This window comes from Phaeoacremonium minimum (genome assembly GCF_000392275.1).
Source record: "Phaeoacremonium minimum UCRPA7 unplaced genomic scaffold PA7_03_scaffold_212, whole genome shotgun sequence".
In the NCBI taxonomy this organism is placed as follows: Eukaryota; Fungi; Ascomycota; class Sordariomycetes; order Togniniales; family Togniniaceae; genus Phaeoacremonium; species Phaeoacremonium minimum.
The window spans coordinates 121,730-147,670 of record NW_006921118.1 but is presented as its reverse complement, the minus strand read 5'-3'; the positions used below and the strand labels follow the sequence as shown (position 1 = coordinate 147,670).

Here is a 25,941-nt window from a genome sequence, read left to right as displayed (position 1 = left end):
ATGTCCGAAAGGGAGAAAGATGTGGCAGATGGCGGCAGAGAATCCGAGAGGATGCCACAGTGGTTATTATGTTGAATGAAGACTTTCAGTTAGGCTCAGAGTCAGACTTTCAGGTTGCGAGAAAGAGTCGTCATACGAAGACCGAGCCGGAGAAGCTGAGAAGTGGCACTCGTAATTCGACCGGCGTACAAGCTACGTGACGATTTGCTTGTGGCTCAACGATTCCTTGTCGACAACCGACCAGTGAAGAGGCCCGACGATGCCTAGCAAGGAGAGGTGGACTCTACTAAGACACAGGCGGCGTGGCGGCGATTCTGCGGAGGCGAGAGAGGCTGACGTCCTTCTTTTCCTGTTGGCCTTTCGTCCCAAGTTATTTTGGCCACAGACTGGGGCCTGTTGATGTCAGGAGCAAGGAAGCTGCTGTAATTCTGTTGCTTGTTGCTGCTTCCTGGAGGCAGCGGAGAAAGAGGGACCGACGAAGATAGGTCAGTAACGTAAGGTCGTAATGTATAATGTATCCCGACTGCCCAATGCACTGAATAAAGTGTGCAATAGGCACTAAATAATAATGATAACCGGATCCAAGTGCAGCAACAATGCTCGTGTTCGTGTATGTGGATGAATGTAAGTGTTGTACTCCTGTCTGCTATGTATGTATGTATGTATGTATGTCTGTATGTTTGTATGAATGGGCCAATTTACGATCGTCGCTTCCGCCGCCATAAAACATTTTTTTCTTCTTCCTTCTCAGGCTTCTGCTCTCCTTTGTGACATCCCTGCAGGTGCAGGTGCAGCTGTACTGTACCGCACCTGCCTTTGCTTCGGACTCTTACGTTCAGTCCTTTCCGTTTTCCGCAGGGCCAGACCAATGCTCTCGCCGGGAAGGACAGACCTGGAGCAGAAACGGGGAGACTAAGCGACGCAAATGGGCAAATTGGCCAACCACGGGGGGGCGGAAGGAGCGAGTCTGTCTGCACGGGCTGCTTCCCCGGCTGGCGGCACGCGGGTGAGGATGCCATACTGCGTGCGTACCTCACTGCAGACCACCTGCTAGGTACCAACTTAGGTGCTGGTACCTGCCATACCTACCTGGTAATAATATCATACCATGTCCGGCGATACACCAAAAAGAAGCTGTTGATCCCCACCGATTGTGCTGGGGGGGGGGGAACGCATGCAAAATGCAAAACGCAGTCTCTGCGTTTCTCTCCACTGCAGTAAGCACTGCACCACGCATGCCCACCTACAAGCCTCCAAACAGGTGCAGCAGCAGCAGCATTAGCGGTTCTTGGGTAGCGATTCGCCAATGCACTTTGACAGGCACAGGGCATGCCCCATTCTGTGCTGCGAATCCCTTGCCGGCCCATCTTACTGTATTACTGTATTACTCTACCTCTCTACTTGCCTAGACACAGCGCTACCTATGGTACCCCACCGTGGATAGCTACCTAGGTAGCAACCCTGGCCGAGCAGTTGCAGCAATTGGAAGAACGAACCGACGACTCTGAGTTAGCTCGAGTCAACTCGGAGCTTGGAAGCCCTTGGACGGGGGCAGAATAAGACTGAGACTGGTCCGTCGACTCTTTCCAGCTTCTGACGTTGGACCGGCCATTGACTCCTCTGTGTCTGTAGACATGCTGATTCGTGCCTTGAACTTAGTCAGCCTTATGCTCTTTTCAACTCGACTCTTCCGCTCAACAACATCCACTCACTACCTGCTATACACTACTTGCCTTGCCGATCGGCACAACCAACACCAGAAGCTATTCGCGAAATACGCGGGATTGGATCCGGCAAGTTCAACTTTGACTTATCAACAACGTTACCCTTACTTCTTCCTGATATGAATATCCCCCCTATCAACGAACCAGGAGCTCGGTACGGCCGCCCGGTCTCCTTCCGACACAGGTTAGCCTCCACGGATGTGCACTGAAGAACAGTGGTCGGACGCCCTCGCCGTGTATGAAGGTCTTATCGTCTTCCGGCTTAGCTTGGCTTTGCAAAAATTCCGCACCCCGAAACCCCTCAACCTCAACAAAGGCCCAACGTGGGAAAGAACCTTCGAATGTGCAGCAAATCCACTACGGCCCCTACGAGAAGCCCGAGGAATGGCACCCTCCAAGACCTGCTAAGCTAGCCTGAAGCTTCCCCTGAGAGCTGGCACCCGCAGCACTTGCGCACGCCGTGCGTCAACTGCTTGACGCCATCTTCATCCGAACTCGCGCTGTATTTCGCTATCGCACTTTGGCGACGAGAGTAGGGTCGCAATGCGTGAATTAGACTCGTGGTCTGTGCCAGCAGTCAGTCATCGGAACCGAGACAGCAACCTTGATAGCCCACGCTCTTCGACGGAGCAGCACTCGTCACTATAACCATTTAGTTATGCATATCAGATGGGCAGGAGCTGCCTCCGAGATACATGATTGACTCAGGCTATCTCCTCATATCCCTCTTTGGGCCAAGCCCCGTTGTCCTTCAAACCATGCAGCTGGGTCGAGAGGCTCTCAAGGTCTGAATACCATCCCTTGCCTCAGCGGACTTGTCACCACACGATGCTATATACTCTTCAAGTATAAGGCCTTGATTGCTTTTCTACACAGTCTATATTATGGCTCGGGATATGAGCCCAAGCCCAGTCTCGACTATCTGGATCACATCTTCTTGTCTGAGACAGACCAGCGTCAGGGTCTAAGACATAAGACATCCGGCCTCCACCGAGAAGTAGCCCTTTGTGGGCTTAAACACGCAAATACTCGCCGACCTTGATCTTGATGGATCGGGGACCATTATCGTCTTCCCCAGAGAGATAGACAGACATCTGCCGAAACTCTGACAAGCCACACTCAACACTTTGCCCGGCAAAGCTTACCAATCAAGACAGCAGAGCGTCTCGTCGCGCCCATCCCACATCCGATCGCTTCTTATCATGTAAAATGCAAGAAGTAGAGGTCGGGCCATCAAGCCTCTGACGTGAAATATTGAAAGCTCTGCATTGAAAGCTAGTCGCCTTCATGTTGAAGCCTCGGTCGCGAGCAGCAGTCCCCAACATTAGCTCCTTGGCAGGTGTTGCTGCGAATATTTTTTGCGGCACGCTGAGAGTTGCAGTCGTTGATATTCCACGGCGGAATTAAGGCCGCGAAACCCGGTCAACTCCCCATAGAGTCGGGGCCGGCTGTAATTTCAGGACTTCGGCGTGGCCGACGTACGGAACGGGGTCGCTCCGTCTTTGTAGAGTCGTGTGATTTTGGCCGACTTTTCGATGCTTACGTAGCTTGTATAATATTGCCGCAAGTCTCAATCGCATTATCGTGTCGATATTGTTGGTCAGATCTCCTGCTTTTGTTCTGTCGTCGAGTCTTCACCCAATGCGATGCCGTCCCGAGTCTGACCAACGGCCTCCTCGCTTCTTACAGCCTGCTCTTCGTCAAGCTTCCCCTTTCTGCGCTTTCGGAACTTCCTCTCTGCAAACTTGAATGGAGTCCCTTCTGCCTTGTGCTCCGCTGCGATATCGTCGAAAGTCTTGCCTTCTGCAGCTGCCGCCTTGCGGATCTTCCGGGTCCGCACGAGCCAGATTGCGTGGGATATGAAAATGCCCAGCTCAAGCAGGCAGCTAATGTCGTCAGCACCTTTACCATATACTTCCCGACGGAGGGCCTACCAGATTATATATAACACGCCTCCTAGAACATCGAAGGTATTTTGAGCGACTGATGAGCGTTAGTCCCCCTCGGTCATGGATTGCTATCTTCAATGTCTCTTACCCAGTGCCATGAGTGAAAAGAAGGCACCAAACCAGTCCATGGTGAGGAAGATCTGTCTTTCGGTCAGAGGAACGCATTTTCAAGTTTCTCGGTGGCGTATTGACTCACCCAGTTGATGCCAATGACCCTTCCTCTCCTCTTCCATATCTCGCCATATGGAGGGAGGAGTCCCACTGCGAGCAACACAGACGCAATGATGCCAATGACTAGTATTGCCGTATCATTGCCTCGGTTGTACAACGGCTGTTTCTGGTCAGCACGCATTTGAAACTTCCACTGTCCTGCTCCAAACTCACCCTGATCGTCAAGATGAGGGCGGTCTCAACACCGCCGAAAAGCGCAGCCATACCCAAGCCCATCAGTGCCGCCGTCCAAGCACGCCATTTGCTGGATGAGAGACTTAGCAACTAAACGACCGTGATTGAAAGGATGTTCACTGCTTACTGGCCATATATCAAGATCTGTGTCCAGCTGGCCAGACAGAGGACCATGAAGACCTGCGGCTGGACCTGAATGGGAATATTGAAGTTTTGCACGATTGAGTATGTCCCAAATGGGACACCGCCTATGGAGGGCTTCGTCAGGATAAGATTCCAGATCGGGCCCGGAACGGCATGGACTTACACAGCGCCCATAGGAACATCATAGAACCCGGCAGGCCGTCCGTCTTCTTCGTCCGCCAGTTCGTCCATATTTGTGGGACGAGCTGGACACACCATAGCACCGTTCCTATTGTTCCCAGGACGTTAGCTGCCACGGGAATGTGTGACTGGGGAGCCATGATGTCCTGTCGCCGCTCGATGCCGAGCCACTTCCGAGTTGGAAAACTCCGCCTTTGCGAATCTTGTGTTCGAACGGGCAAATCTACGAATATGTAGTCTCAATATATTAAAGTATGGTGAAATTCTGTCTTGGACCGAGTGAAGAGCTCAAAGAAAAATCTCAGAGTCGGGCGAGTTCTATGAGCTAAGCCGAGTCGAGTTCGAGATTCCGATCCAGGGACCAAGTTCGGTTCTCGGTGTCTGGTGGTATGCAGCAACGCCGGGCTATGCGATTCAACACTGTACACTGTGGCTCGAAACAAACAATCATGTCAAGATGCCAAAATAATAGGAAAGAAGAAAAGAAGTCTGGATTTGTCGGTCTGCCCTCTCTGGGCTGACTAGTAGTCATCGTTCGTCCATCACGCCCAAAATCTCAGCGTTTCCATTGCTAATGACAAGTGCAAATCCGGACTCTATGCCCCACTACGGCCATCTCCTACTGCCATGACGCCTTCTTGGCCTTTGCCTGCCCCCGATCAACGGCGGCGCTACGAGCGGCCCGGAGATGCATTCTTGCTATAATCGGGAGAAGTTGTTTGGTGATACCAGCAGCCTCCCAGGTGAATCTTTCTAAGTAATTTGAGCATAGTTATCCAATGCAGGCGAGTAATGGTACACCAGGCGGCGGAGGGTAGTTGATCGCACGGTTCGGCCGAGCCTCTGTCGGGATCCGTTCCCGGAGTGATCTTAGATCCTACGCTACGGAGACGTGCCGTTGCATGCATGAATCGGCACCACGGGAATAAAGTAGTTGTAGGATGCTTTCCCCAATCCGCACTGTATTTGATGGCAGGACAGGTCGCTAATTGCCGCTGACCGCCACCGGCTACCCGAGAAATTGGAATGCAGGAGTCGCTGTGATTGGCCATCATACAGTTTGGCTTTGCCGCCGCTACTGTGCTGAAAAAAAGTTTAGCTTGGTGAAACCTCAAATTTCGACATGTTTAAGTCTGATAGATGATGCTTCAGTTGCAAATATCAGGGGACAAGACACGTTAAAGTAACCGTGCAAACTCGGTGTTGGAAGGAAAGTCTTGACACAACTTGACAAATACATCACTGCATATTTTCATCCAACACAAGCTTTCTGCAGCAGAAATTTCACCTTTCCGCCACCAACGCTCAGAGGGAACAAAAGCAAGCTCACCTTAAGAAGCAATTGTGACGATGGCCACGACTGCTCCGGCCTCAGCAAAGGCCAAGAAGCGGAAGGCCCAGGATGATGGAGGTGCTCGCAAGAAGCGGAAGTCAAAGTACGAAGAGGACGAGAGCCTTCTGGATCTCAAGGCGGGAGTGAACACCGTCTTCACATTCATGGACAGTCAGCTCCTGTCAGACTATGTCACGAAGAAGACGACAAAGTTCGGCACTGATCTGAGCCCGGTTGAGCTCTCTGACCTCTATATCTCAGCAAACGCAGTCAAAGACACCACGTCGTGGCAAAAGCTTCGCACCCTGTCAAATCTGCCGGATTTCCTGGAGAGCTTTGTGAAAGACCCGAAGGAGCTAGGAGAGGCACCAACTAAGAAGGGTGCACCGCACACTATTATCGTCACCGGAGCGGGTATCCGGGCGGCAGATATTGTGAGGTAAGTGTAGGCAAGATTTGCAGTGATTATTGGGCCCAGACTGACATAACGCAGGGCTGTCAGGAAGTATCAGAAGAAGGGAAATTCTGTCGCAAAACTAGTGAGTAGTCACAGCGCAGGGTCCCCATTTTCATGCTCACGTCTGGTAGTTTGCGAAACATATAAAGCTCGATGAAGCTGTCGATTTTCTCAACCGCAGCCGGACAGGGCTAGGGGTTGGCACACCGGCTCGGCTGATGGATTTACTTGATAATGGTAGGCATCTGCGTCTCAAGTCTAACACAGCAACTGCTAACAGGATTCAGGGGCGCTCTCTGTGGAGCATCTTAAACGCATTGTCGTCGATGCCTCTCATATTGACCAGAAGAAGCGCGGTGTTATGGATATGAAGGACACTATGATGCCGCTCGCCAAGTGGCTGGCAAGGAAGGAATTCAAGGACAGGTACACGGACGAGCAGAAGCCACTGGATCTGCTATTCTACTGATGGGACTTTCCCATTACTTCTCGCTGCGAAGGATTTGGAAGCTGGCAAGGAAGGAGCTTTTCGTTGCTGCTGTTTGTGGCTAATAGATACCCATAGATCCTCACTAGGAAACTACTCTTATCAATGACTTCGTTCACGACTTCCACATTTGGCCGCCCACAACCTATGGGGCAACCAGCTGCTTCTGTTGTCAAGTGCAGACAAGGCGCAACTGCTTCGCATTTCTGGTTGAGCAGCATTAAATGTGTTTGATTCAAAGGTCTCCCGTCTCATCCCCCTCCGTCTGTTTACTTTCTTTCTCCTCCAACATTCTCCTCCTCATCCACCTCTTCACCTCTGGACCCTCAAGACACAACCTACACACTACAAGACCTAATTTCAACAACACGTTTATTGGACGTCGCCCTTTTTTTTGGATTGTGCCCTTACTATCACTCTCGACACATCTGTTTGACCCTTTTTGGAGTTCATTCTTTGCTTGCAGCAATTTCGACGTCTCTCCTACAAGCCTCCCTTCAGGAAGAATACCTTGACGCGTCACAATGTTCGCCTCTATTTGGGCGCTCAGCCTCTGGGCAGCGGCTATTCTCTGCATCTATCCCGTTGTTGGCCAGACAGACAACAATAATATAGGTAGGCCTTGATTTCAAGAGTCCTTGAATTCAGTATGCTGAGTGGCTTGCAGCTTGCTTTGGCGGATGTTATGCATCAATCATGGCGAACGACCAGTGCCCCGACCTCAGCTGCATCTGCACGGATATCGAACAGCTGAATGTGAGTTAACTTTTCTTATTGCTTCATGTGATAGTCTAATTTGCTTGACCTAGACATTCCTCCACTGTCTCTCGGTGTGGTGTCCAACCGAACACTACGGAAATGCTTTCCGCCACACACTCTCGTCTTGTTCCAAGGTGGCTCATCAGCCTGTTTCCAATAACAACAAAGCCCCAGCCATGAGCACACTCCCGAACCAGGTCATACCTGTCCCTAATTTCTCTTCAACCACATCCACCACATCCACCACACACAAGCACACACGCACATTCACTACCATGTTCGATGCTCCCCTAAGTACTTCCTCCTATAACGGGTATCCCATACATACTCTGTCCGCAAATGCCCTAGCAGTCAGGTCGTCAGCTCCATCGCTTGAAGGAGAAAATTTCTCTCATGATGGTCAAGAACCCAATGCGGTGCTCAGTCCTCGCGGAGCTGCAGTTGGCCTCATCGGAACGGTCACAGTCCTGGCATCTCCTTCCGGGGTTGGCTCCAGTTCCAGTATTGGGTCCTGCGGTGCGAATCCAGATGTTCCCGTTGTGACTATCACAATCCTAGGCGGGACTCCGGGCACCGGCCAACCTCCAGCTGGTCCAGGTCCCGCATCAGTTCCTGGAGGTGATGGTTCCGTTCAGACAATCACTGTCTTGGGATCGATTCCTTCTGGTCCGGCTCCAAGTGGCTCGGGTAATGGCGGTCCAGTCGTTAGTCCTCCTGGGTTGAGTGCCACAATCTCCCCAGCACCTACCTCATCGACGCTTGCCTCCAGTGGATCCAGCACTCCATGCCCTCTCGAAAGCACGAGCGCTATCCCCTCTGGTCCGTCATCAACAATCACTGTACTTGCTCCGGCGCCAGGCTAGGAAACTGGGCCAGGAAGCGGTGGATCCGGCACAAATGGACAGAATGGAAACGACACGCTGGTAACTGTAACGCTCGTGACGGTCCCAGCGGGTGGAGGCGGTCCTGGCACTGGCACTGGCCCTGGCGGCAATGGGGGTAGTCCTCTGGCCACGATGACAATCTTGGCATCTTCCAGCAACGGTCCAACTGGCCCAGGCGCAAGCGGCGGTCCCTCTCCTAAGTCGACTTGCACGGAGACTGTCACGGCGGTCGTCGTGACAGCTACTCCCATTGCGTCCGGTGGTACTCCTAGCGGTCCAACTGGAAGCAACGGCGGTAGTGTTGGCACCGGTCCTTTGATTACTCCTACGGTCGTCTCCGTCACAACCGTTCCAGTGAGCTCGTTGCATTTGACCTCGGTGCCACCTGGTCCGAGCATCATTTCGATACCAAGCAACGGAGGGCCAGGAAACAGCGGCACAGGATCCGGAAACGTCCCTCCAGGCGGGCCAACAAACTCAGGCAATGGCGTGCCACCGGGTACTACTCCACCGGCAGCACCTCCAGCTGTAACGATCTCATGTCTTGGCGGATCGGGTGCTTGTGTTGCCATGTCAGCCAGCACGTTGGTAACTGCGATTCCTCCTGGCAGTGGCGGTGTTCCTGGATCCAGTAACGGCCCTGGCGATGGTGGAGGCGCTGGTGGCAGTCCGTCTTCGTCAGTTGCTATCGTCACGATAACAGGCTTCCCTCCTGCAGGTCCTGGTCCGAGCAATGGGGCCAGCAATCCCAGCGGCGGCGGTCCCGGCGGTCCAGGAGGTAGTGTGACGGGGCCTTCCACGGTTGCAGTCGTGACGGTGACACCCGGTGTCGGTCCTGGAACTTCACTTCCGATTCCTCCGGCGGCGACTGTCACACAAGCCTGGGCTGCGGATAGGCGGGCTCCATCTGTTGGGGTACTGATCCTCTCGGTCCTGGTCCTGGTGGTGTAGCACGGTCCTTCAATGATTTCCAGAGCATAAACGTTGCCTTTGCTGGGCGCTGGTTCATGGTCAAGCCGTTGCAGCAACGAAAGCCATGGGCGAAAAAGCCAACATGTTGGTGGCGTCTGTGTGATGTTTGCTTTTTTATGTGAGAACGAAATACAATTAAGAGAGTGTAAGAATAACAAGGACTTTTTATGACCGGCGGGAGTTGTTGTGGCGTTATTGATATCTTGAGGGCGACGTCTATTATTCTATCCATCGAGGGAGAGAGGAAGCTTTTTAAATCATTCACATGGGCACTTCAGGCTTAGACAGTTCAGCAATATCCAGAGCTCATTCACTGCAAAACAAGATGCCGAGCCTTTCTTGGGCGTTGTTTGACACACAGATGTTGTTTTGGGCCGGCATATGCGATCCTCGCAGAAGCGTAGATCATACTGGCCGAGACCTGCTGGTAGTGGCTGGTGAAACATGTGCCATGGCAATCCAAGTCTTGGCTATTGCATGTTCTGTTTCCGAGCCATGTCGTCGCCAATGAGGCTCCCGAGCTAAGTAAACCAAGTTGTTTGACGAGAAGCTCAATTCTAATGCAATAGCCTAGATGGCATGCAACCTAAAAAATCCTGCTGCACTGAAAATAGTCTTTTCCCGGTAGTTCCTCGAGTTGTGGGAGGATTCATGTGGAGGTGGAAGCTGTCCAGGAAACAATGGATGTGTTCGTCGAACTCTAAACGATGGCACTCGTGGTGGAGTGGGGCACTGCATTTGACAGTTGGTGCGCCAGCGCTGCACTACCTACCGAGCCTGTAGCGCTGTCTGGCTGGCTTTGCAGGTTGGCTGCTGGTTCTGGCCTTTCACTGATAACGTCGGGTTTAGTGGCTCCCGGCGGGTCGTTCCGGGGGCTGTTGGTGGCCGCTTGATGGGCCGCATCAGTGCAGTGGGCTTGTTGGCGCGTAATTGAGTTTTCGCTAGGCGGCGCGGCGGACAAGACCTTAGTGACGGACTGTTCTCGCATACCGCCTTCTGGGGGAACGGCAGAAAAAGTTAATTTTTCCCTACGAGTCCAACTTCGACGCCATTTGAGACTGGGACTTTGGCACCCGGACGGAGCATCTTCAGAACACAACAGTTTTTGAACGCTTTCAAGAACGGGTCACCCTTTTCACGGAGCATATCTCTCTTGCATACACATACATATATATTGCGAGCAATTGGATCGATCATGAAGCGAAAGGCCGATCCTGCGACGCTCCCCGTCGAGGGCGGCAAGGACTCTGCGGCGGCGGCGGCGGGGTCGAAGAAGCGCAAGCTGAGCGAGCCTGACGACTTTGTTGCGTTGAATACTGAGAAGGAGGCGCGCAAGAAGGCGAAGAAAGAAAAGAAGGAGAAGAAAGACAAAAAAGACAAGTCGGAGAAATCGGAGAAGTCAGAGAAATCTTCTGACAAGTCTGAGAAGAAGGAAAAGAGCAAGGACAAGTCCAAGGACAAGAAGGAGAAGAAGGAAAAGAAAGACAAGAAGCGCAAGGCCGAGGCGAGCGAGGATGTGGTTGATGCGGAGACGCAACCCGCGCCCGCCGCTCTGAACGGAGACGCGGACGAGGTGCCAGTGAAGAAGGAAAAGAAAGACAAGAAGGATAAGAAGAGCAAAAAGGAGAAGAAGGCCAAGGGGGAGTCTGCCACAGACGGTGCAGACACCACCAAAGTGCCCGTCAAGGAAGAGGCCGAGGCCGAGGCCGTCGACGGAGCTGAGGAGCAGCAGTCTGGCAAGAGGGAGAAGTACATTGTCTTCATTGGTATGGAACCCCTTATTCACATTACCTAAAATCAACCTCGACTGACCAGCTCGACCACATAGGCAATCTGCCCTACAGCGCCACCGCCGACTCCGTCCGCGAGCACTTTGCGTCTGTCAAGCCGACGTCCGTCCGCCTGCTGACGCACCGCGACAACCCCTCAAAGAGCAAGGGCATCGCGTTCATGGAGTTCGGCACGTACGGCCACATGAAGTCGTGCCTCGAGCACTTCCACCACTCCGAGTTCAACGACGGCGTGTCGCCGGCGCGCAAGATCAACGTTGAGCTGACGTGAGTTTTCCCCGCTCTCCTTGTTCTGCTACACCCGTCATGGCAGACGGAATGGTGACTAACCTACCTCGAAACAGTGCCGGCGGGGGCGGAAAGAAGGAGGCGCGTCAGGAGAAGATCAAGGCCAAGAACAAGAGCCTGGACGAGGAGCGCGCGAAGCGCCTGGCCAAGGAGGAGGCGGCGAAGAAGGAGAAGGAGGCTGAAAAGGGTCCGAAGCCCGAGGCGCAGGAGGATATGATCCATCCCAGTCGCCGGGGCCAGGTCCCCATCAACAGGAGGAGATGAGCATCTAGTCTCGTTGTTGAACGGGTCGAGGAGTAAGTCAGTTTATAAAAGGCTCAGAAGACGGCGAAGACATATAGAGGAATATATGATACCCCCTTTGCAAATCACATCACATGTACAGCATAACGACCAAAAATGGCAGAGCCCTCGAGTCTTCCTTTTCAAAGAACATTCAATTCTCACATGCAACTCAAGGTATTCATCATGTCTCTCTCTTCCTTGTGTCAACAACTCCCCTCTCCAAATATCTCTCTCAAGAAAGACCCTATCTACAGAAAAGCGGGATATCCTTTGGGGGAAAAGATGCAAATTCTGCTCCTGCTACCGCTGCTGCTGCTGCTGCAACCCCTTTGCTGTCGTGGAGAATAATTGGAATGGAGGCAAAAGACCGACACCGTGACCTGTATTTGTGTGGGAAGAAAGATGGGAGCATAAAAAATGTGAGAAAACCGGGGGGAATAAGGGCGAGAAATCAGAAACAACAAGCAGATGATTCAATGACTCGCAGAAATTCCAGATGTAGTAGAGAAAAAGAGTCAAAAACCAGGATCAGATCTCAAGAGGAGCTATCCCCTTTTCTTCGGAGATCGTTGTTCCTGTTTTTCCTTTTCTTTTTGCTATGCCGTGAGATGTTCTCCCCTTGATGGGAGGAAAACGTGTGTAGATGCAAGTGGTGGCCCGCCACGCAGTCAACCTGGGCCAATGCATCCGTCTAGATATGGAGAGAGAATTTTTTGAGAGTTGTAGGGTCTGAAGGCTTTCCCGCCTCGTCTGCAACCAGGAACAGTTCATGGGCTTCGTATCGCATCGCTTTACAGGATGGTGCACTTCTTGCCCTTGGGCTTCGTGGGCTGTGGCCGAGGGTTGAGAACAGCACTGTGAGACGGATGGATTAGCAAGGGATCTACCGAGACGAATTACATACAAGGCGGGCGAGGCTTGTCTTACCGGATGGCCTCGTCGAAGACGCTCTTCAGGTTTCGCTGCGTCAGAGCTGAGCACTCTAGGTATTTATGGGCTCGGATCTCCTTCGCGCACACCAGAGCCTGGTCGTACGAGACGGGCTCCATTCTCTTCTGGCGGAGAGACTCAAGGGTCGCGGGGTCTTCACGGAGATCGAGCTTGGTTCCGACGAGGATGATGGGGATGTTAGGCGCATGATGGTCGATCTCGGGATACCACTGGTAAATTGTTAGTTCATCGTTCGATTGGTGAGATGTCCATTTCCCGTGGGCGATAACGTACCTTAGCCTTGACGTTGTCGAAGGAGGGCGGGCTCACGATGGAGAAGCAGATTAGGAAGACGTCGGTCTGAGGGTAGGAGAGTGGTCGTAGTCGGTCGTAATCCTCTTGGCCGGCAGTATCCCATAGACCCAGGCTGATAGGCTTGCCATCGACCATAACGCTGGCAGAGTAGTTATCGAACCTATTGCCGTCTCATGATTAGAAGAATGGCCATGGCAATGTAGGTGGCTGCATTGTGCAAGACGGTGGACTAACACTGTGGGAATATACTCGCCGGGGAAGGCATTCGTTGTGTAGGAGATGAGCAGACATGTCTGGAGCACAGCATAAGCTTCAGGTTGATTGTGAATGCGAACCGACCAGGTGGTAAACATACCTTGCCAACGGCACCGTCACCTGTCACGACGCACTGTAGCGATAATACAGATTAGTATGGGTTTTTTATCTGTAGTGACGACAGGTGAGGTTGAGGCAGAAGAGGAGCGAACCTTGAGTGACTGGACCCCAGGGGCAGCCATGGCTGGAGATGTGTGAGGTAGCTAAGGTGCAATTTCGCACGGTAGACGGTCTCGAGGCTACAGGTGAGCCTAGATCAGTCGGATATTGGAGTAATAATGACGAGGAGTCGCAATGAGGAATCGGTTCTCAGTGTGGAAGGGTGCGCGATAGGAGGAAGAACTACTGTAGCTAAGGAGCTCTCTATCGGTCGGTAGGTGGTAATGGTAATGGCGGTGGTGGTGGTGGTGGCGCAAGGGGGGAAGACGAAATTGCAGCTGTCAACGACCGTTGATAGATGGCCGCATAAAAGTCAGGAAATGTTTTGACACAGCCGGAACGGATTGATGCCGCAGTAGATCGATCGATGGGAAGCTGGAGAGAGAGAAGAGGCAGAATTCGGTCGGATAAGGTGGTAAAGGTAGAGAGGTAAGGTAGGTCAGGTCTGTCAGGTCTGTCGGAGAGTTTGAGTCGAGCAAGAGAGCCGAGCGGTAGGGGCAGCAGGGTCAGGGTCAGGGTCAGTCAGGGTGGGTGTGTGCCCGTGTGTGTGTGGTGAGTGGTGCTGCTGCTGCTGGTTGTGGGTGAATTACTGCGTAAGGTGGTAGCGGAGGCGGTTTACGCAGTAAAAAGTAGAGGTCGGGGCGGAGATAGAGCAGAAAAGAAGGATACCCTTGCTCTGCGCCAGTGATTGGGGACGCTGGAGGTACCGTGCTTTCAACACCTAACCATTCCCTGTTCGTGCGTACCTACCTACTAGGTACGCAGTAAGGTAGTCGGGTGATAAGTCTATCAGGGTGGAGAGCCCACCTGCACCACCAAACACCAAGCACCAGCCAGTCTCAGCACCAAGCCCAAGCCCAAGCCCAAACCCACCTTGAACACCCCCTGGCCTCAGATAAAAGGGCAGCTTAGCTCCGTTGGGATATCGCACAGCAGCACCCTATTAGCTGACGCCTGTCTAGGTACAGGTACACGCTGTCACTCACTAATGATTGACTCAAGGAGCACGCTCTAACATGTTCGGCGTCAAGCCGCAACCGCAACCACCAGTAAGGAGTGCCTACCTAGATACCTAGGCTCTCACTTCCAGAGCAAAGCGGGGGTTCTTTGCAGTGGAGGTGCGAACTGCGCGTGCGTATAGCGTCAGAGTGCGATTTGCAAGATGCCCTTTCATAGGTGACTATTACATTTTGCTAAGAGATATGCACTTGGGAGACAGTTGCGGTCCGAGACCAACCGTGGATATACTTCCGGGCTATATGTGCCTATCAACTCCAACTCATGTTGTAATCGATAATCTAGCGCTTCACAGCAAATAATAGGTATAGGTAGTGACTACAGCATCTACACGTAATCAATCATCCGAAGCGGCATCCAAGATCATCGTCGGGAGGCTGGAGTGCGGGTTCATCCAGTTGCGGGACCCACAACATCGGCTAGGACAAGTGAAACGGGCCTTCAGAGAGAGGCTAAAGTCCCCTTCCCCTAGCTACCAAGGCTACTACTATCCAGTACGTAGTAGAACCCCGACTACCATCCATCCAAGAGGTGTAGCGTAATAGCTGGAAGCCCCGAGCACTCGTGTGAGGTGAAGCTTGAAGTAGCCTAGCAAAAGACGGCTGGGGAGAAATTCTTGGAGGTGGAGGCGAGTTTTACTGTTCCACTACCAGGGAAGTCCCTCAAGGATCCCTAAACTGATGTCAGTAACGTGCCCAACTTGCAGCTCGCCAGGGCGAGTCAAGCAGCAGGTGTAACACGGTCAAGGGACGGGAGACCGGCGGGCGGGGATGAATGCAGAGCCAGGGGGGCCTAGAAGCATGTCGTCCCAAGGCCCAATGCAGGGCAGAGTGGTGAGGCAAAACTAGAGTGTAAGAAGGTCGTCGAAGATGCGGGAGACAAGGCCACCATATTGGGAACGAGCCGTCGTTGGTGATGGAGGGGGAGCCATCCTCATGGTTGGCGAAAGGGCATTGGGGGACGGCTGGATGGTGGGCAGCCCACACGCTAAAAGGTTGAACCGGGTGCACATTGGCGATAGCCTCCACCAGCAAGTATACCTCAGCTCTGCACTAGCACACCGTAGTGCTACCAGGTACCATCACTATCACGCAACGCCGAGGGGCTCAAGCCATGCGTGAAGCAGGGACACCTCACAGGGGGCTGCCTCCCAGGCGACCGAATTGGTGGTTCGAGGGGCTTCGAGGTGCCACCAACCACCGTCCCGGCGGCTGACGATAGGCAGGGACCGTTTGTTAATTGACGACCACATCTCGAGAGAAACGACCCATTGGACGTCATCGGCCAGGAAGGAGACGATCCAGCACTCACTGGCTCAGATCATGTCCTTCCTACCAACATTGGCTTGGATCGATGATAGGGCTTCCCATTTCGTCGTCCAGGCTGACCGGCGATGATGTTATCGACTGAGTCGAGTCGAGAGTGCCCAGGCGCTCACTTGACGCATGTCTTGTAACAGACCCGCCCTCCTATGGAACATCCGGCGAAGGTGTTTCTGGCTTGTCAAGGGGCCGGCTAGGGCGGACCGGTGACGTTCCCCAAGTGTTTTCCAACCTGTTTCAATGGGATGCTTTGTGTCTCGAGAGACTAGTGTCTGAGGTGTGTCTCACCAACTTACTATGAGGAGTCACATGATATGTCATATGACTACTCGTAGAGAAAGCTATATACGATGAGCATCGAGATGGAACCTTAGCCGCAACCCGAGTTGAAGAATCCAGAGTCCATATGGGCAACTAAGAAACGTCGGCAGTCGTCAAGGAATAATGATGCTTAGCGTCTGCGGTCGTTCAGCTTGTACGTCATAGTTCGTAGGAGAAAGCCCCCTATAAGGCAGTTCCGAGATGTGATTCTAAACCTCCCATCTCGGCCCCGATGCGGTGATATTCATTGAAAACTCAGCCTCATAATCACACGAAGGATTCATCAGTTGTTGAGGTCGAATCTTGAGAACACTCAATTGCGTGGTCGTGTTTATTGTGACTGCAAAGACAATATATATCAAGGCTTACAATCTATACTACTGTTCCTAGCTAGAGATCTGAATGCACTGAGGGGTGTTATTTGTGTCTTGAAATTTATAGCGAATAAATATTTAAGACATTATGTATTCTTCAAACTGAACAATCCTCGATGTGAAAACCGTCAAGTATAATTTGGAACATATCCATATCTGATCTCGAGAGCCTGGAGTTTCTGGTGCGAGATACAAGTCTGGTGTTTGCATTGACTTAGGACCTAATTTGAAGCCTCAAATTCTAATGCCCGAGAAAAGCCTCCCACTCTTAAGCCCAGAGAGTAGACCCAGCAAATAATTTAAGCAGCGGAGCTGTGTGTTTCGAGGAACCTTACACGGAGGTGAGAACTCAGAATACGTTAACGGGTGTTTCTTAGCCACATTATCATCTGACAAGCCTGTGAATGCTGAGGTCAGGAGAGTCGACAGGATGGGATGCAACTTTTTGCAACTTGCAGAGAAGGTGGCACAGCACCTGACTTAATACGTGCCGGAATAGGAATCCAGCGGAGCCAGCTCACCAACCATGACTTCAGGGAATGTCATCGTACCTCAGTGCCTCGAGAAACACTGCCTCGGGCGAGGCTCCGTAGCAGAACTTGTCCGTCCACACAACATTGGATAACGCTTGACTAGCCCTTGACCAATCCGTAATTCCGCTCGCGCGACTCCATGCGCGCAGGCGATCGAAGAACCATACCTTCAGGTTCAGCAATGAATCGTCGTCATGACTCGCACCGTTGTCAAATGTCCTCCGACTGCTCTGCCTGTCCATCGTAACGATACCTATAGCGCCTACGAGGACCTTCCAGAGCCAAAAGTCGCGTCTTAGTCCCTTTATTTGCAGTGCACCCCTTGTCTGGTCGACGTCTCTCTTGAGCATGTCAAACAGATGATGCCAACAAGGGCTGACGCGCATCCTCTCCACATGCCATTCGCCAATGAGCGTGCAAAAGTAGAAGCTGCACGCAATCACGAAAGCGCTGCGCCGAGGTACGTATCCCGCGTCCCGGTCGATATCAAGGAGGTTCTCCGTTCCGTCGGCCGGTAATGGTATCTGTCTCGTCATCTCCATGTATAAGCGCACCTCAACGCCCTCGATGATGGGGTGGTAGGGAAGAGGCAGCCGAGGAGCCATAAACTTGGTCATCTCGCGCAGTGCGTTGATGGAAATGGTTGGGTTGACGATGCGGCGGCCGGCCCAGGTGGAGAAGTAAGGCAGGAAGGTAACGACACTGAAGCCCTCGCCCAGTCTACTGCCCACCTCGATCGGAAAGCCATACTGGCGCAGGATGCTGAGGCGGGTGTCAGGGAGACTAGCTACTACTGCAGCAGAGAAATTGTGGGTGCTAGGACGTATAGAAGTTAGCCTCATCAAGATCTTGTCGATATGTTTGGGGTGACTTGATTAGACTCTGGTAAAGACTATGAACTGAACTCACTTTTTGACACAACGATCAAGGCTTTCGTAATCTCTGGCGTCGTACTCGTCATCTTCCACCTTGGCACTATAACTTGGTTCCTGGGCGTCTATCAGCTCGAACAAGCCCTTTAGATGGGCTTCCGCAGCGGTGAGGTTGCCGGTATATGCCTGCAACGACAGGTCAGTTAAGCACAACTCTCACAGTCTTACGGTAAATAAGTGAGTGTGAATTCAGATACTTACCTCAGCCAGACACATTGAGGAAACAAACACCATAAACCGTGGATGGGAACGCTTCCGTGCCAGCCATCTCTCGTTGGCGAGGCGGAAACACTCGCCCATTTGGTGGTGGTATGTAGCTTTGAAATACTGAAGCGAGCCAGCATGAAAGCAGAAATGACAAGCTGCTGTAACAAACATGGTCTGTAAGTTTGCTGGGTCGTTGTTTGCAATCGCTACCCTATAAAAAAGCTGTCAGTTCGTACAGCAACCAAAAGGGGAAAGTTTTCTATCGTTCGCAATTCCTTCTACAGATGGAATTGGCACTGCAGCTTTCACTTACACATTCATTTCTCTAGGTGATTCGTTATCTTGCTGTTGGTACACTTGGAGATCTGATATGTTATTGATGTTAGTGTCATGATGTCCTCACAATGCCACGGATTGCGATCTGGAGGATGACCTACAATGTCTCAACAGCTGCCGAGATTTGAAGGGCAACTTGATTGGTAGACAGTTAAGTAAACTTAAGAGCGCCTCGTTATGGGGAAGTGACTTGACTATTGACTCCATGACCCAGGGTTCCAATACTCCGGGCAGATCAACCCGCTGAGAACGTCTATCCCGTAGAGGGACGACCTCCATCCGCTCATACTTGCATGGTCGGTATCCCAGGAGACAGTTGCTACTACAAACAATATTAGTGATCGACCGCCTCTTTTGTATATCTGCCTATCTAAGAAAGCCGACAAGCCTTGCCAAACTCTCCAGTATAATCGGCCCAAAGCGGAAATGGGGCGGTGGCACATGGAGCTTACCATGAAGGTTGCCGCTCGTCACAGCGGATGTGTCTCTGTTTGCAAATGACACAGCCTGCCCGGCTGCGTGTGTGCTCACGCCTCTGCCGCACCTTTTGTCTCTCAGACATGGCTCTCGACGTCGCTTGACCCAGGCTCTCCAAATGTCGAGTTCATGAGGATCTGAGTAGAGTCTTGTACGCACAAGGATATCCGTGCGGATATTCGAAAAGACCGCTACTCCAAGCCTAAGTAGATCTTTAACCTCAGACCTGAACTTGCCTTCCTGTTAAAGGTCATATCGAACCGACTTACGTGAGCTGCATAGTCAATTAATTCTGCCCCAGGCCTCTAGGTTCTTGTTGCAGCGCAAGTGTGGCGAATCAAGATGCTCCCAGAAACCCCGAATCAGGGGAGAATAACGGTCGCGGGGTCGCTAAGCAGCCGCTAATCTGTTTTGAGCCGATTTTACGAGAACCCATGCCGGCCAGCTAGCCCTACGAGACGTTTAAGTACCACCTGTGCGTGCACCTGGGGTTCTCCAAGACTCCTATCAGATGTTGTCCTCAACCTTCTTTGGGATGTCGCAACGGGGTCGTCTTCAGCTCATCATGAAATGTTCCGAAGGCCGACGGGCTGAAGTCTCAGCTACTCGGCCGAGTCCGAGGTGATAGAAGGATCGAAGCTTCGTGCAGGAGGATTAGACGCAGCCCTACCGACGTTAAAAGTGGCATACATTAGTGCTGAGATGCCAGTTATGGTTATATTCTGAGCCAAAATCCGCGTGAAGCGGGCTCACCTATCTCTGTGCGTGCCGATATATCACAAGACCCCTAGTAATCATATTTTCTGTCATTATCGATGTCCCAACTCTATGTGTTGCTTCTCAAAATCCCAATTTGACCATGACAATAGCTTGTGCCTTATGAGTGAACAGTTATGTCATTTAGAGCACACCTTCTACCTAATATGAAAATAGCCAAGCGGGAGAATTATAATAGAAGAGACGGCCAATGGCTACGAAATGAGCATACCTAGTCGGCAAAGGGTTTCACGACATGACCAGACTTATAAGCCATGCTTTGTTTGGAGTACCCCCTTGGTGTGCGGAAGAAACGAATGACTGGGGCTTCATTGGTATCAACACCCCACCCCAACCCGTGTTTTTAGGAATTAATCCTCTGACCTTAGCAGACGCGTCTAACCGCGTCTCAGTCGACATCTCATCCATCTTCTCCTCATGAAGAGCAAACGGCATGTGCCGACACCCATGCATAGTGTTTAAATTGGACGAATTCAGCGGATATTTTCGTGATACTTGCAGTGCACCTATCAATTAAAGAGGGTTTCGCCCTTGCGCAACGGCGGCATTGGAGGAACCCGCTATATCAAGCGTGCGACTCGCAAGTCATCTCAGCATTACCTATCCAGGGTTTACGATCATACGTCGGCCTCATCCTTAACATCAACAGCAACATGGCTTCCGCTCCGGATAATGGTGGCGCCACGCCCCAGACATCCACCCGAGGGCAGCGGACACCTTCTCGACGAGCCTTCAGCGTGGACCCGCCGTCGACCAGCCGCCGGTCTGTCCACACGCCGGGGAGCCTAGGCCGGAATCTCGGCGCATCGCAGAGGCAAGGCCTCTCCGCCTCAGGCCGGAAGCCAAACGCCGCGACACCACACGGCCGCGCGGCCATCCGGACGCTGGACTCCCGCAGAGCCGCCATCAACACGCCTGGGCGCAACAGGCGGCGTAGCATGCGCGACCAGCGCGAGACGCCGCGCAACTGGCTGCAGGCTCTGGGACGCAAGCTAGCGCCCGCGAGCAGGCCCATCACGTCCTCCTCCTCATCGCCGCGCGACAAGCAGGCGGACAGCATTACGGGTGCAATCCCCGAGGATGACGAGGACGACGACCTGCCGATTGATAGGCCGCGATTATCGCTGCCCATTGACGAGGATGACGACGATAGTAGCGATCTGCAACCTCATCAGTCGACGGGTCTGGAGGACGAGAATTTCACGGTGCAATCGATCGAGCTGCCGCGAAGGGCCATCAGTGAGCAGCCGCGCTTCTCGACCCGGATGAGCGACTTCATGGGGCCGGTTGACCTGCAGAGTGATGACGTGGGAATTGACTCTGCATTCTTTCCGCCTGCGCAATTCGATGATGATGACGACGACGGTGATCTCCAGGGGCCTGACGATGTCACTTATGAACGGTATTACTCCTGGGCATTGTTTCCATTTGACTCACACTGACGGATAACAGAATTGACTCTGAAGCTGCACGCCGAGAAACAATGGCCGCGGGGAGAGAGAGTGACTTTGGTATCATTGAAGTGCCCCTAGATGCTAATGAGAGTACATTCTTCCTTGCGCCACAGCTCCAGGAGTCCCCTGTCCGGTCCCCACCTGCATTTGACTCAGCACTGGGTGGTGACTTGGAACCAGTAGAGGAAGAGCAAGACCCGGGCGATGTTGATATGGAGGATGACGACGACGTTGGTATTGAGGAAACAGAGCTTCACACAACCTCCGCCAATCTAGCACCCGCGAATGCAAGATTCAAGAAACCCGGCAAAAAAGTCTCGAAATACGGCATCGAGTATCCATCTCTCCCAGTGGGCGTTGTGAAGCGCCTTGCGCAGACCTTCGCGCAGACAAGCGGCGTGAGCAAGGCGAAAATCACGCCTGACGCCATGTCAGCGATAATGCAAGCATCAGACTGGTTCTTTGCGCAGCTTGGGGACGACCTCCAGGCTTATGCAAAACACGCCGGCAGGAAGACAATCGATGAGAGCGATATGATTACATTGATGAAGAGGTTGGTTCTTTCCCCCAGTTCATACAGTCGGGTATCTGTGTGTTTCTATGTATAATACATTGCTGACAATGCTTTAGGCAACGTCAGACCAGCATGTCCACGACCCCGTTCTCGCTTGCACAACGACATCTGCCCAGGGAGCTCCTGCAGGAGTTGCGCATGACGCCTCCCGTGCCGGCGAAGAAGCGTAGGGCCAACCGAGAGGGCGAGGATATCACCTGAGGCCCGGCCAGGCTTTCATGATAATTCCAACCTAGCTTACCAGCTCTTGTTCATACGAACACGGCGGGTTATGTCGTTCGGTGGCTTCTTTACCACCAAGTAGAACATTATTGATGTCGCTAGACACAGAGAGTACCTGAAACTTGCTGTAAGTATACATCGGCATGTACGAGGCGTGTGCAGCACGCAGAAGACTATGGCACTTACCAGGTGAAGATGTACTGGGCATGGTTATTCCTCAGGTTCACTTCGGCCGGTCGGCCAATGGGGACGCCACGCGCCTGATAGTCATAGACCTGGAACAAGTCCGGGTCTTCAATATGTTAGCAAGGTCACTCGGCCAAAGTAGATAGTTGATCACAGGGGCATGCCTACCCATGGTCGCTTCAATCCACACCGGTTGGCTACCGGTCAATTGAGCCATCTGATGCACGTCCGGGAAGTAAAACTCCCCCTTGTCCGGTCTGTTCTCCGGCGTGAACATGTTCTTCTTCCACGGCTCCCGCAGGAGGCCCTCTACCCGTACCTCGCCTTCCGGGAGTCCACCCGGTCTATCGCGCTGTCTTTGCAGCCTCTTGGGGATCCAACCCCTGTTCACGAGGACGGTCGTGCCCTCGCCTCCCTCGCGCTCCAGCGGCGTGACGACCATGTAGCCTTGTTCGCCGTCGTGCACCCGTGGCCCGATGAGCATCTCCTTGTCGTGCCGGAAGCGCCCCGTCGCATACACCCGGCGGTAGTCGAAGTCTGCGATCGCGTCGGGGTCGATGCGGGGAGGGAGTGGTAGCGGGTCCCTGACGAGGCGGTCTTCGCATTTGGCGATCAGTTCAGTCTTCCATTTTAGCCGTTGGACCTGCCATGATCCCAATGCGAACGCAGTAACTGGTATGATAGCTTGGCAAGGTTAGCTGCGGGCCGCAATAGCTTGGGCTTGCAACGGCTTCTGCCTACCAAGTATAATCAAGCCCGGTCCATGCCGCTTGCCTGTCCGTACGAGTTCGGGCGGGTTGTCCACAATCGATTGGAAGCCCGGATCATCGCCGGGCTGCTTGCTGCGAAGCCTTGAGGAGTTTGAGATCGGGCGACGTTGTGAAGATATGTTCGTGGAGGGTCGGGCCTTCGCGGCGCATTTCTGCACCTGCCGGGCGGCCCGCTGGGCCTGGGAATGCCGGAAAAGACAATTGAATGCCTTCATCGTCGATTGAACCGTAGCAATAAACGGTTGTTCCAGTAGTATAATCCCACTCGCTCCGAAGAAAGTGTGGTGCAAATGCGGGTTGAGATCACCAAATTCTGAAGAGCTACTGCAGTGCTGCTGGAGGTTTAGATCAGTGAGGTCAAGAGGCTTGGCGGAAACTGGCTAGCGCAAACGCAAGCTGCAAGCTTACCGTGCGGCGGGGCTAAAGTCGGAAGCTGCCTGCCTGCACGAGCTTCACCAGCACGACGCCACTCACTCATTGAAAGCTTCAGGACACCTATTAACTAAGAGAAGCTGCCCAAGGACACTGAAACAATTGCGTCTACCTGCACATACCTAGATCTATTATCCGGTTCAGGGGAATTTTGAATTCGGCTACTTTGAGCCAGCTTATGAGCTATTTCAGTTAAAAGCAATAAGTTGTTGACAGCGCAAGGGAAGCTCGCAGCGGCAGGATACATAAGCAAGATGTTCTTCACGGGGACTCTTCAGGAAGGCATCTCCACTGCCGTCCAGCAGGGCAAACTGGTAGTATGTTTTGTCACAGACAACAATGAGGAGAGCCAGAAGTGGGAAAATGAATATCTGAAGGAAGACGCAGTCTCCTCAGCCTTGGCGAAGGAAGGTGTCACCCTCCGTCTAGAAGCTGGCTCACAGGAAGCCTCGTACCTCGCAGCCATCTTCCCGCTCCCCAAGACACCGACCCTTGTTATTATCAAGAATGGCGAGCTCAAGGAGTACATCGCGGCCGGGGTGTCGAGGGAAGACTTCATGGCGAGGGTCAGCAAGGTTCTGCAGATCACTCAGGAAATACCGGCCGCCTCAGCTGCGAGCACATCTGCACAGACCCCGGCAGCTCAAGCACCCCCAGCCGACGTCTCTGATGTAGGAGAGAGCAGTTCCGGTGTTGAAGGTACGGATACACCTACGTCAATCGCAGAGGAGCAACAGGCTGAGGCCGAGCGGGTGGCACGCCTCGCAGCGCAGCAGCGCAACCTGGCCCTGGAAGGGGAGAGGAGACGGCAAGCTGCAGAAAAGGCAAGGAAAGAAGCCGATGAAGCCGAGAGACAGCGCAAGGCGAAAGGAAAGCAACCGGCTATTGAGACTGATGAGGGCGAGAGTAAGAAAAAGCAACCGTCAGACGCGGTGAACAAGGCTTCCCAGCATTACATGGACAAGCAACGGCAGGTGCGGGAGGAGCGGCAACGCGTTCTGAAGATGATCGAGGATGACAAAGCTGCTCGTAAGGCACGGGAATTGGAGAGGAGGGCCGAGAGAGATGCGGACAGGGCTGCGATGGGGAGCTTGCACGAGGGTGTCCAGACTGCGGCTCCAGCAAGCAGCCTACGACCAGGGCGAAAGAGTGATCGATGTAGTCTGCAGGTGCGGCTCTTTGACGGGTCTACTATCCGTACGCAAATGCCAGCAAACAACAGCCTCAGGGGTGATGTGCGTAAATGGGTTGATGAGACTCGTCAGGACGGACGCGATCCCTACACTTTCAAAGTGGTGCTCACGCCGCTGCCAAACAGAGCCATTGATGCTACGGAGGAGGAGAAGAGCCTCGAAGACTTGGACTTGACACCTTCAGCGACTCTGATTCTTGTCCCTGTCGACAAGTTCTCAGTCGCCTACGCTGAGGCCAATAGCAATCCGGTGATGAGACTGTTTGCGCCTATCATTGCTTTCTTCTCATGGATTGTTAACCTCTTCACCACATTCTTTTCGACACTCTTCTCAACTGCCGGCCCCCCGGAGCCGACGACCGGCAACCAGGCACCACAACAAGACGATGCTCCTCGCGGTGGTCGTCGCATTCAAGGCTTTCAGAACCCCAACGACAGGCAGCGAGATCAACAGCTATATAACGGCAACTCAGTTGGTTCATTCCTTCGCAATCTTGGTTGCCAATGGCTAACAAATCACAGCTTAATTTCGAGCCAAGGAAGGACGATGATGACGACCAGCAGTAAATGCCAAGATAACATTACACGGGAGGTGACTAGCTATATGCAGAGCGGAATCGTTGCTATTGTACTTTGTAATACTACAGGCGCTTCGAGCGGGTGCCAATTCTGATTTTTCATGGATCTGACCCTATGCAGATATGAACATGATGTCCGTATGAATTTTGAGTATCCGTAAGATGCTTGCATTGCCCAACTTTCCAACCGGTCCCTTGACTCCAGGATTTCACGTTCCTCCAGCCCCAGTGCTTTTCTTAGTATTGGCTGGCGGCGGCCTGGCAGGCCTTAAGCTGCTCCAGATACCATCCGCAGATCTGCATGTTACCGCCGTGCTCGTCCATGCAGCTGGTGAACTGCTTCGCGGAGTCGGCGCAGTTCCAGTTCTGTTGCTGCTGCTGAGCGGGCTGCGCCTGGGACTGCACCTGCTCGACGGGGGCGCTGGAGCCGCCGCCGAAGAAGCCACCGATGGCGTGGCCAATGCTGGAGCCTACCGCGACACCACTGTGATCATATAGGCGTTAGCTTGACCACACTACGTTGTCAGGGAGAAAAACGAGGTCGATGAGAGAACATACGCCGCAGTGCTGGCCATCTGACCGAACAGGCCGGGGCCCTGGGACTGGGCCGGCTGGGCAGGAGGGTGTTGCGTCGGCGCGGGAGCATAGGTGGAAGCTGGCCGGGACTGCTGCTGGTGGGTGGGAGGAGCAGGTGCGCGGGCGGGAACAGTGGGACGAGCAGGAGCTCTGCCGGCGGATCGTTGACGAGGCATTGCCGATGTGTATTGGGGGGTGTTCGAGATGTGAACTTGTGGTGTTGGTAACGTGTGTTGTTCTTTGGTAGAAGCGGGAGAAGGATCGTGGAAGTGACAGTTGAGGAGG

General features: G+C 53.0%; 9 protein-coding genes across 9 annotated transcripts; 4 read left to right on the top strand and 5 right to left on the bottom strand.

The window, feature by feature from the left end:
• Positions 1–3,324: 3,324 nt before the first annotated feature.
• Positions 3,325–4,453, bottom strand: UCRPA7_2836 (putative pq loop repeat protein; the record flags this gene model as incomplete). The annotated part of the gene is made up of 6 exons (XM_007915390.1): positions 3,325–3,610; positions 3,659–3,707; positions 3,762–3,813; positions 3,870–4,004; positions 4,058–4,148; positions 4,386–4,453. 6 exons carry the CDS (start codon positions 4,451–4,453, stop codon positions 3,325–3,327), a joined length of 681 nt encoding a protein of 226 aa, XP_007913581.1.
• Positions 4,454–5,752: 1,299 nt separating this feature from the next.
• Positions 5,753–6,661, top strand: UCRPA7_2835 (putative replication regulator protein; the record flags this gene model as incomplete). The annotated part of the gene is made up of 4 exons (XM_007915440.1): positions 5,753–6,174; positions 6,238–6,274; positions 6,324–6,429; positions 6,480–6,661. 4 exons carry the CDS (start codon positions 5,753–5,755, stop codon positions 6,659–6,661), a joined length of 747 nt encoding a protein of 248 aa, XP_007913631.1.
• A 3,828-nt stretch (positions 6,662–10,489) lies between these two features.
• UCRPA7_2834 (putative rna binding protein) lies at positions 10,490–11,636 on the top strand (the record flags this gene model as incomplete). Its single annotated transcript, XM_007915396.1, has 3 exons — positions 10,490–11,060; positions 11,123–11,351; positions 11,429–11,636. The coding sequence occupies 3 exons, from the start codon at positions 10,490–10,492 to the stop codon at positions 11,634–11,636; spliced, it is 1,008 nt and encodes a 335-aa protein (XP_007913587.1).
• Positions 11,637–12,448: 812 nt separating this feature from the next.
• Positions 12,449–13,399, bottom strand: UCRPA7_2833 (putative rho gtpase protein; the record flags this gene model as incomplete). The annotated part of the gene is made up of 6 exons (XM_007915417.1): positions 12,449–12,512; positions 12,585–12,817; positions 12,882–13,062; positions 13,137–13,195; positions 13,258–13,290; positions 13,370–13,399. The coding sequence occupies 6 exons, from the start codon at positions 13,397–13,399 to the stop codon at positions 12,449–12,451; spliced, it is 600 nt and encodes a 199-aa protein (XP_007913608.1).
• A 3,543-nt stretch (positions 13,400–16,942) lies between these two features.
• On the bottom strand, positions 16,943–18,109 carry UCRPA7_2832 (hypothetical protein; the record flags this gene model as incomplete). Its single annotated transcript, XM_007915445.1, has 3 exons — positions 16,943–17,759; positions 17,853–18,001; positions 18,077–18,109. 3 exons carry the CDS (start codon positions 18,107–18,109, stop codon positions 16,943–16,945), a joined length of 999 nt encoding a protein of 332 aa, XP_007913636.1.
• A 2,216-nt stretch (positions 18,110–20,325) lies between these two features.
• UCRPA7_2831 (putative histone-fold domain containing protein) lies at positions 20,326–21,901 on the top strand (the record flags this gene model as incomplete). The annotated part of the gene is made up of 3 exons (XM_007915387.1): positions 20,326–21,074; positions 21,125–21,679; positions 21,757–21,901. The coding sequence occupies 3 exons, from the start codon at positions 20,326–20,328 to the stop codon at positions 21,899–21,901; spliced, it is 1,449 nt and encodes a 482-aa protein (XP_007913578.1).
• A 203-nt stretch (positions 21,902–22,104) lies between these two features.
• UCRPA7_2830 (putative surfeit 1 protein) lies at positions 22,105–23,093 on the bottom strand (the record flags this gene model as incomplete). The annotated part of the gene is made up of 3 exons (XM_007915443.1): positions 22,105–22,214; positions 22,277–22,792; positions 22,850–23,093. The coding sequence occupies 3 exons, from the start codon at positions 23,091–23,093 to the stop codon at positions 22,105–22,107; spliced, it is 870 nt and encodes a 289-aa protein (XP_007913634.1).
• Positions 23,094–23,564: 471 nt separating this feature from the next.
• On the top strand, positions 23,565–25,069 carry UCRPA7_2829 (putative ubx domain-containing protein; the record flags this gene model as incomplete). The annotated part of the gene is made up of 2 exons (XM_007915364.1): positions 23,565–24,974; positions 25,025–25,069. The coding sequence occupies 2 exons, from the start codon at positions 23,565–23,567 to the stop codon at positions 25,067–25,069; spliced, it is 1,455 nt and encodes a 484-aa protein (XP_007913555.1).
• Positions 25,070–25,317: 248 nt separating this feature from the next.
• UCRPA7_2828 (putative chch domain protein) lies at positions 25,318–25,832 on the bottom strand (the record flags this gene model as incomplete). Its single annotated transcript, XM_007915389.1, has 2 exons — positions 25,318–25,564; positions 25,639–25,832. 2 exons carry the CDS (start codon positions 25,830–25,832, stop codon positions 25,318–25,320), a joined length of 441 nt encoding a protein of 146 aa, XP_007913580.1.
• Positions 25,833–25,941: the final 109 nt, after the last annotated feature.